The 10,103-nt window shown below is 38.4% G+C and overlaps 2 protein-coding genes across 3 annotated transcripts; one reads left to right on the top strand and one right to left on the bottom strand.

Annotated features, from left to right (window-relative positions):
• Nucleotides 1-281: 281 nt before the first annotated feature.
• On the bottom strand, nucleotides 282-6,015 carry LOC135595652 (protein LIKE COV 1-like). Its single transcript, XM_065086907.1, has 7 exons — nucleotides 5,622-6,015; nucleotides 3,827-3,879; nucleotides 3,031-3,140; nucleotides 2,690-2,857; nucleotides 2,518-2,615; nucleotides 779-905; nucleotides 282-647 (listed from the first exon to the last, which is right to left on the bottom strand). The coding sequence occupies exons 1-7, from the start codon at nucleotides 5,790-5,792 to the stop codon at nucleotides 556-558; spliced, it is 819 nt and encodes a 272-aa protein (XP_064942979.1). The 5' UTR covers nucleotides 5,793-6,015; the 3' UTR covers nucleotides 282-555.
• Nucleotides 6,016-6,295: 280 nt separating this feature from the next.
• On the top strand, nucleotides 6,296-9,833 carry LOC135595654 (uncharacterized). Of its 2 annotated transcripts, none has more exons than XM_065086913.1 (4): nucleotides 6,296-6,776; nucleotides 7,111-7,189; nucleotides 7,875-9,379; nucleotides 9,454-9,833. In XM_065086913.1, the coding sequence occupies exons 3-4, from the start codon at nucleotides 9,242-9,244 to the stop codon at nucleotides 9,622-9,624; spliced, it is 309 nt and encodes a 102-aa protein (XP_064942985.1). In that variant the 5' UTR covers nucleotides 6,296-6,776; nucleotides 7,111-7,189; nucleotides 7,875-9,241; the 3' UTR covers nucleotides 9,625-9,833. The 2 variants fall into 2 exon arrangements, with proteins under 2 accessions (XP_064942985.1, XP_064942986.1); XM_065086914.1 differs by having other exon boundaries at nucleotides 6,296-6,757.
• Nucleotides 9,834-10,103: the final 270 nt, after the last annotated feature.

Below are 10,103 nucleotides of genomic sequence, written 5' to 3' on the forward strand. Positions count from 1 at the left end.
AACGGAACTGCCGGTCTCTTAGTGTGCCAGCGAACTGCAAGGTAAATTGGTCGAACACTTGGTCTGCGGATCCAGTTCTACTACGGCTTGCTATGCTTGTCGAGCCACGCTATCGCACTACATTCCCATGTAATCAAAATAACAACAATAATATCATTAAACAATTGACAAGAAGCAGATGCTCACAAAGTTTGCACATGGAAGAACTTGATGTCAGGAAATGATAAAAAAGAGGAGGAAACAATCGCGTATCTGTGAAATGTCTCAGTGAAAAATGGGCAGAAATGAAAATTTCTGATGCATAAACAATGTCATACTCAACAAAACAGAGTAGAACTATAATCTACATCAATCTTTACATATGACTGTAAAACTGGAAAGGAACACCAAACCATTCTCCAATATCATTCCTCTGAGCTCTTTAAAACTTTACATAGCAGTGTGGAAGTTGAAAACCTAAGAGTGGAAGAAAGTTTCATGACAGCTAAATCTGATCAAACTGCAAATCTAACCATCTGAATGGTTAAGAAAAGAAAAACACCATTGGTCTTAGTTTCAGGGAAATCCGGTTTGATCCAATTGTATTGAATGTGATTCCAGTGTTGACAGATTTTGAGGCATTGACATGCCCCCTGACACCACAATCTCTGCATCAAAAACATTATTGATATTGAAATTGACATAATGGAAGACATAAACTAAGAATATAGAGCTGCAGAGATGAGAAATAGGACTCAGAATCTTGCATGAAATTGAACCCAAGAAGTTTGCAACTAACCGATTCCTTCTCGGACAGAGAGGTTTGGTCTAATAACATCCCTCGAGTTGATCATAAAGACGTCACCAATATAGAGATGGTTGGTAGGAACATAGACACAGAATAGCTCCTCTTCACCAGTGTAATTCTGCAGATTAAGGTGGTAAAAAAACATCATAACAAAAAAAACTCCAGTTAAATAAGAATGAATTTGCAAGAAACTAACATAAAAATGAGAATTCATGATTAATGATACCAATATGAATGTGACGAAATTTCTGCAAGGACATGTATATATGATCAATCATGTAAGAGAACATCAATGTTCTATTTGACTCACAGTAATGACAAGTAGGTTGATGACTGGATTATCTGGCCTATCATTTTCTTTTTTGCTTTTGTTCCTAAAGGCTCACTACAATGGCCATGGAGGAAATGCCAAGCCCACTTCTATGCATAATTAGATGCCTCTAACAATTCTAGCACCTTCACCACATTATCCATGGTAACTTCCCCCTTCCATATGACAAACAAAATTGGTTTTGTATTTGTCATTCTCTAGTCCCAACAAATTGATAGGTCTCATCTGCTCGATGTCTCTAATGTTCCACAGGGCCTCCAGGGAGACTTATTACAAGGGAGCAGAAGCAAGAGACCAACTATGGGAATAATATGTGAGTGCAGAGATAGTTGTTATGGAACCGATTCCACCACATCCAGGAATTTCCTCAAACTGCCAAATAAGTGAAATAACCATTTTTCCAGCTATTCAGAAGCTCTTAGCCATTGACTACATGTATCTGTCAAGTCCCTGCTCTGCTCCTGTCTGATCCTGTCCCCTCTCCCGTTGAAGGACGAATGATTTTAGTGTAGAAAATGGATTTTCTTAGTTGATTGAACATCTGTCTGAGATCCCTTCTCATTCAATTTCCCCAGCTTTTGTCCCATCCAATATATATGCTGCAAGTCTTTTGCATTTTCCAGCCACTGATGCTGACTTTTGATGCAGCAATATGAAAAGCCAATGAAGCATCATCATCCATATAGATTTTTACCAAAACCAATGGAGGACAAAGCATCATTAATATGTGATATAGTCGATGTCTTTCCAAATATGATCTTTGCCAAACCTGATGCACATGCAAAGTATCATCATCCACAAACTTTTTTTTACATCACCTAGTGCAAAATGGAACTCCATAGAACAGTGAGGTCAAAATATTTTTTATCCAAGTCAAAGTCTGTCCTCCCCATATAAGCAAAGTTCATCATGTTTCGCTACACCCAATTAGTTTCCAATATTTGAATTTCTTTAAACTAACCTGCTCCCACCTTGGAAGCCGTTGACAATATACAGAATAATTGGTACTGAGAATGATGCTTATTCTAAAATTGAAACCTTATTTACAAATCTGGTACACCACAAGATAGAAGTATGTTGTTCCATTCAGTCAGTCTCAAATAAAAACCTCCAACATAGCTCTCCATTCTCAGTCTTTGATCTGAACTCAAGCCATCCTCAAAACCTTTGAAAAGAACTTTAGGTTTGTAGAAACAAAAGGCCACTTCTAAAGATTTTATAAGGAATATATTAAATACTGAGCAGCATAACATCAATGCCTAATGAGAACTCAAAAAATAGGAATAGGTTCGTACATAGAGAACCAACAAAAAACATGTAAGAACATAAGCTATTAAGACTAGATGTTTTAAATATTACAAGATTAGGAAAACTGATGGAATGATGTTTGTTTTCAGACCTGAAGAACAACAGTTGAAGTGATGAAACCAAATGCATATTCACCAATTCGAGGGTGCCTTATAATGACCACTTCTTTGAAGGCTTGAGAGTTTTGATCTGTAGATAGACATCGTGAGTAACAAAATATAGTGTGGATTGACAGAACCATCAAGGTAAAAAGAATGTATTACCAGGTGATATGGCAGTACTAATTTGTTTAGATGCATTGTAAATGTGGCGAACAAAAGGCATCCGCTTGATAAGCCACTCACTGAGGCTAAGAACAGATGTCCCTAGCCAAGAAGACATGAAAACTCCAACCAAAAAGATGAATGTGATAGAAGTTATAAAACCAAGCCCTGATAAAAAAGAACAAAAGCAGTGAGCTCCACAGCAGGAGAATGGGAGAAATATAAGTATTTGAAAAAAGATTGATCTCCCTTGGCAGATCAAAGAATACAGAAGAGAAAAATAAACCACATAAGAACATTCTTAAATAAAAAGAACGCTTTTAGAAAACTTTTACGCATACCAAATATGTCAATTCCAAGTTGGGCATAGATTGGAGAGAAAAATCCATCCACAAAACGAATAAACCACCAAGTGATGTAGAAAGTAATTGCTATTGGAAATAGGATAACACTGCAAGAATAAAATTGATGTCAGAACAGCAAAAGACAAAGAAATCTCAATAAATTTACTTAGATCAGAACCAAAACAAAAATGACTTTCTGTATATCTCCAAATGCTCCTTTTATGTGAAAGACTATAAATGCATATGGTGAATGTTCATGAAGGCAATTTTCCTAATTAAAGCCTTTTGTGTTTTTTTTTTTCGAAAACTAAGTTCTCCTATTGCAGAATACTTATCCTAATAACTGGATTGTACAGCATCTTTAACAATATAATGGCATATTGGGGTAACAAGAAAGAAGAGAAAATAGGTAAAAGAACAAGGTTGAAAGATATTGCCAATTTTGAAGAACCAGTTTAAAAAGAAAATTTTGTTTTATAGAACTAATGAGAAACAGATGGTTCTGAATCTCTTCTTGCTTACAGGTCAAAAAAGTTAGTTAACAGAAGCATTCATTCAATAATTCAATACTCTTGTTACCAATATAAACAGTAACTATTACCCTTGTACAGTATCATAAAAATGAGCAAAATAAGCAAAGAAAAATCATGTATTAAAAGGGTCGGTACCAATAACAGGTTCTTACAAATGAAACAACATATAAAATAGCTGAAAATTAAATAGCATCATAACAGTGAACTAATACTTAGCTCAACATTGCGAAGAAAGTGCAAATCATTCAGGAGAAAATTACCATCCGGTCATGAACTTTTTTGAAGCCCAACTACGAACAACTTTGTGAAATGCCTGTTCAAGTAATACTTTTCAATTAAAAGGATATGACAAAGATTCTTATGATATGTCAATCAATGTAAAATAAATTACAGAGTTTAAGAATATCTATGGAGTTGCATGGAAGAGCATCAATCATAAATCAAGTGCAGTATGAAATTACACTGAGAAAAGAGAAAATGAAAAAAGTTGTAGCAAGAAGAAAAGAAAGCAGAAAATTTGTTAAAGCTACTTCAGGTTCCAGCAAACAGAAGTAATAGCAATTACTATAAAACTAGTAAAAGGACATATACCTTCCAATGTAACATATGCTGGCCAGATATATATAATTTCCCACAAAAAATAGATAAAGAAATTAAGTGCACCAGTAGATTGCTTGGGAACTTACTCTGGTGATTTAAAAAAAAGGGGAAAAAAGAAAAAACTAGCCCAAAACAAAGAAAGAAAATAAAACTAATCTGAGGGTCAATTAAGAACCACGACAACAAGTCATATTTGTTCAGTCACAAATATGAGCAGAAAAACCTACAAGCTCCCATAAGTTTGCCGTAACTTCTATTTTAGAATTTCATCCTTCCTTGCAGAAGGAAGATCTGTATTACTTCCTCAAGTAATGCAGACTCAGAACAAACGTAAATGGAGTGGATATGTGAATATACCAGGAAACCATAACAAGGACTTTGGGATGTTTTATCGTGTACATTCTGATGGTCATAGTATAAGGACTTCTTCCTCGATCATGCTTAGTATGTATGAACAAGATCCATCCAGTGGCAACTCTTTAGCACCGAGTTATATAATTTAAATTTTGGGATTTGACCTATAATGTGTTACTTGTATAATTAAAGTTCAGCTTAAAGCTATTTTCACGAAGCCTTGCAAATTTGAATTTCACATCCTATTGAAGATTAATGTTAATTGCTAAAACTATAAGCAAGTTAGAATTTCACATCCTATTGAATATTTATGTAGTTATTTAAACATACAGTCAAAACAAATGCTAGGAGCACATCCAGAAGAAAAGGCAAGCCAAGTCATTTCTGATCCAGTTTCCGAAAAGAAAAGTACTACATACAAAAAGAAGGAAGTTGATACGTCTACTTTATGGTGCCAGCATCTCATCAGCATGGGTTCATAATGGCCCAAAGGGTAGACCATGCTCATTGCCCGGACATTCCTCTCCAAAATATGGAATTTAACCAGATTTAGTGGGTAAAATTAGACTAGTAATCCGGAATTGTGTCCTTCTATCAGACAAAAGCTATTCACATAAAAAAGATCAGATGGATCTCTACAAGGCAGCACAAAGTCTATAGTTGTTTCTCTCGACATAGCCACTGAGTTAGCTAAGAAGACTGACAAAACGTGTATAATTTTCGAGTTCCAGATGCACAGTAAAGCAAATTGTGGAGCAAAAGCCAGAAAGGGTGTTTTTGTAAGAATATATAAAAAATGAAAGAATTTGGTGGCAGAAAAGGAATGACATTAATTTCTCATGCGACTAAAGTTTGACTGGTTGTTAACTAGCCAAAAACCTAAACTTAGTACACTATTGGAAGTTAGTCTCCTCTAATTACTGTTCGATATTACTAGGAAAACCGGAGCCATGTAAACCTACAAGCTCCAAGATAGACGGTTCGAACAAAAAAGAACTTATCTTATAGATCGAGAAGGAGATGTCCAAAATCAATCTTGACGCAACAAAAAATTGAAACCTTTCACGGCCAATTAGATAAATAGAACAGGGCGAGTCTGACCTCTCTGCCGGAGTGGTGGCGGGAGGGGGAGGCGGTGGCCGCAGCGGCGGAGGTCTTGGAGTCACCATCATCGGCGGGATCCTCCCCCACCGGAATCAGCAGCTCCCGATCTCTTTCTCTGCTCCCCATCCCTATTGACGACGGCGACGACTTATCCTCGCCCATCATCATCGCCTTCTCATCTTTCACCTTCGTATCTCTCGATCTTCTCTTCGCGAACAGGGAAATTATTCGCCCTCCTTTTACTATGCGATCGAATCGAAGTAAAAACCTCTCTCGAAATCGATCGCTTGAAGGGCTTCCGTTCGTTTCAGTTTCTCCTCTCTGGCATCTGGAAGGATCATCAATTTATGTAACTACCCCGTCGGGGCTCACCCGTCACAGCGACCTTTTAACCGGGGTCCATCGACCCCTCGGATCACATGGCAGGAAGGATGAGACAGGTAAGACCGCATCGGACGAGTTTGATCAGTGTTCTTCTCTCGGAGAGGTGGACCCAACGAATGTCCAATTGGATTCCAGCGATATCGAGTTGTACATATGATCATTTATTACGACTAATAATCACTATATGTTAATATTAAGATTTGTAAGGGCATATATGATATATTGAGATTGTTAAGGAAAAATATGATGTTTCCAAACGACCTTAAATACGTAAAAATATGAACGGCCCCGCGAGGGTCAACCGGTCACGCTGAGCCACCACCGGCCAAAACACCAACCCCAATTCTCCCGTTCCATTCTCACTTCGACGGCTTCGATTCATTCGATTTCTTGCATTGTCATGGATGCCCCTTTTCGATGAAGAACAAACTCCATCATAAATTCGATCGATTTGGATGCCCCTTTTCGACCAGTGGTCGAATTCGCATCGTCGTGGGAGGGTCGTAGGTAAAAAAAAAAAAACCCTACTTTTATTGGTTCCAAAAACCCTAGATTTTGCTCTGTTGTTGAAATCTCTGCGTGGAGACTCTCCATCGGAGCGCACGAAACCCTAGGTTTCCTGGCCACCGGGTTTTGCGGTCAAGAAGCTAGAGGCGGAGATGATTTTCCTACTTCAAGCCCCTGCCAGGAGCGGGCGACTGACTCATCTTCATGAAGTTGGACAAGCACGAGAACAAGGAGCTTATCAAGTATGGGTTCCCCGAAGATGTCAGTTAATTTCTTTTTCCTTAAAGTTGGTTCCTTTATCTTGACTGGTTCCTTCTGCATCTGTTTCTCCTATTCTAGCCAAATTTGTTGCTGGTTAGCCAAATTTATTGTTTCTCGTCCTAGTCGATGTAAAACCGTTGTAGAAATAATTCTATTGTAGAAATAATTCTATTGTAGAAATAAGAAGTAAGATATGCTCTCCTGGAGGCTTCAGAACAATCGAATGCTTACGTATCGCAGCATGTTAACGTGTTTGCAATAACATGTTCACTTGCTATTATGTCAACTTAGATCACGAAAATTTCTGACGTAACTTCTTTTGGTGTGTTTACAGAGAACAGTCTGCAGCAGATATCAGGAATCCTGAATGGACAAAGGTTTCTCTCGAGGGTGTCAGATCATTATAAAAATAGGTTTGTTTGTCTGTTTACTAGATAATTTGAAGAAGTGACAAGTGAGCACTTTCACATAATTATTTTGTTGTCTAGAATGAGTTGAATCTGCCATTGTCAATGTTTTTCATCTAAAATGTGGTCTGGTCAAATAATTTTGCATGCTTTTAACAATTTTTTTGGGCAATGAGGCTTGTTCCACTGTTATTAAATGAAAGCATCATAAATTTTTAATTTTCTTTGTTGCACTTGTGAGAGAAGCTGTCGATGCAGCAGAAAGAGCAGAGAGGAAGGCCCAGTTAAGAAATGAAGTCCCTTATTTGCCTACCGAAAACATGAGGTTATGAAGCAGACGGACGTGCAAAGTTCAGAAATGATAAAGATATTCAAGACATGTAGTCTCCTTATGAGAAAGAATAGCAGGAACAAGTTTGAAGTAACTCATGTCCAGTTTTCAGTCACCAACTATGCTTATAGTTTCATGACAAGGTTCATTTACATCAGTAGGTTGTCTTATCTGATCTTCTAACATTAGTCAAGTATCATAAGAAGGTTGTGAATCCATCGGAATCTTTGTCGATTGTTTTGAACAGCCTTCTTCCTCTAACTTTGTTCCCCATCAGTCCCTGCTTTTATTAAGGAAAAGCTTGCTATAAACTTGAGTTTCAAGGTGGGCGAACTTTTGTCTCTGAAAGCCTTGGTTTAGATGGTCTTGCAGAAAAAGAGGAAAGAAACGGAGAGGCTCGAAAGGATAAACAGGCAGGGATGAGGAGCTACAAGAGTTTGATGTTCCAGAGAAGATGATGACATCTAATGAACAACTTACTTCCGCTAATAAATCCCTGCAAGAACTTGAAGATGACACAACTTCATGTGAGCATCGGACAAGTTATCTGATGGTTGGTAAAGATGGTCAAGCTTTCAAGAATCTGCTTGGTGATAATGGTAAGATAAAATTGTGATACAGGTTGCTACAGGACCTTTATTCAATTACAAATGATGTTACATTGTGAAATGCGATAAAAAAAAGGAATGGAACCATATATCAGTTATCCACAAATGTATCTCATGATATGAATGTTATATACTGCAATTCAGTCTGCAATTTGTACCTTAATGTAATGTTCAGTTTTCTAACTTATATTAAATGTGAACTGCTGCATCTTTGCCTCGTATCCAGAAGTCAATCTGAGCCTGCATGTTGCTTGGGTTTGGGAAAAAAAAATTCTATATGCTGACTGCAGAGAACATACTGTGGCAAGACTTGGCCTCATATTGGCATGCAGCATTGTTAATGTTCACAGGCAAGAAAAAATTTAATTGAAATAGCATGAGAACAGAGATTTTTTGGAACAATGGAATGGGAGATTGAAAGTCAGATTCTTAGCCAACTCCATCATTTGAGTACTGCAACTTAAACATTGTTGCATTTTATTTAGGATTGAATTTTACTTGGTGATATGTGGAGATTACAAATGTAAACTGCCAACCAGTCAGATTAGAAGTGTGAAGAAAACCTAGTTATGCTTTCCTTTCTAACCTGTATGATAGAGATGAAGTTTTGGATTGGTTCCTCGTTTAGAAGATATCATTCAACGTGGAAATAGCAGCTTCAACCTTGATTTGTGTAGGGGGGAGTCCTCTGTCTTCATTAAGGATGCAGCATCACTCGAGGCATCGGCTTTATCTTCTGGCATAAAAACCAACTCTTTTGCCATCACAATCTTCTCATGCATACAAATGGTGAAAGAGACCCGCCGTCGTGATACCCAGATCGAGCTGGCACGCGGTCTGCACTGGCCTAATTCGCCACCGCTAGAGACCAAAAGCCACGTCTTTGCTTGAATTAGAGATAATAGCAGTGACAACGCCATGACTCGGCGGTCTTACCAGAGGAGAGACAGAGAAGAAGCCAGACTGGTTCTCCCCTCATCGTGTCAGCATACATTAAATAGCAGAAATGAGCTCCGGGGAGAGAGAGAGAGAGAGCTCACATCCAAAGCATCCTTCTATTTGGATTAATTCCGAAGCGATAGAGAAGTAGAACGTAGAGACGACAAGGCTAAGAGCAGAATGTTGGAAGGAAGGGCAATAATCCAGGACACAGACATGCCTGTGAAGATGCAGATGCAAGCCATGTCCTGTGCCTACGAAGCTCTTGACCTCTTTGATGTCCTTGACTGCACGGGAATAGCTGCTCACATCAAAAAGGTTTCCACCCTCTTCTTCTCTCTCTCGTTCTTGTTCCTCCATATCTTCCCATCCTTATGCTTGTGGTGTTCCAGGAATTTGATGTGAGGTATGGCCCTGGATGGCAATGCGTGGTGGGATCCAAGTTTGGGTGCTTCTTCACCCACAGAAAGGGCACCTTCGTCTACTTCTGCCTGGAGAGGCTCAACTTCCTCATCTTCAAAAGACCTTCTGCTATGTCAACTCCAACCACAAACGCAAAATAGCTGTTCTGACCTTGTTCTAATGGTTCCCAACTGTGACCTCCATATACATTCTTCGGTTGTTCTTTGCTCTTTCTGACTCCTCATACTTCGTCTAACGAAATATGGAACATCTCCATACTGATCAACTCCATGCTTGGCTTTCTGATCCAAACTCTATTATGGTTTCTCTGTCTCATGTTCTGAAGATAAAAAGGATGAACTTGTTCTTATCTCTGAAGAGCACATATCTGCAGAAGTATCAGAGTGATTCTTGATAATCCGATCGAGCCACATTAAATAATGGTTCGAAGTGGCCATTAAACCATCGCATCAAGCTGGATATCCAAAGAATTCGAGAATTCATGACCACAATTTTGCATCAAATCGCAATGTGATATCCCACCACCTCATGTTCCAGGTGTATTTGGTTCGTCTGTTCTCCAAGCGATCAATGCTTGGCAATAATGTCGATAATTTTCCTTGGATAAAATCGATCGATT

Source organism: Musa acuminata, chromosome BXJ1-10 (assembly GCF_036884655.1).
Source record: "Musa acuminata AAA Group cultivar baxijiao chromosome BXJ1-10, Cavendish_Baxijiao_AAA, whole genome shotgun sequence".
NCBI lineage: Eukaryota > Viridiplantae > Streptophyta > Magnoliopsida > Zingiberales > Musaceae > Musa > Musa acuminata.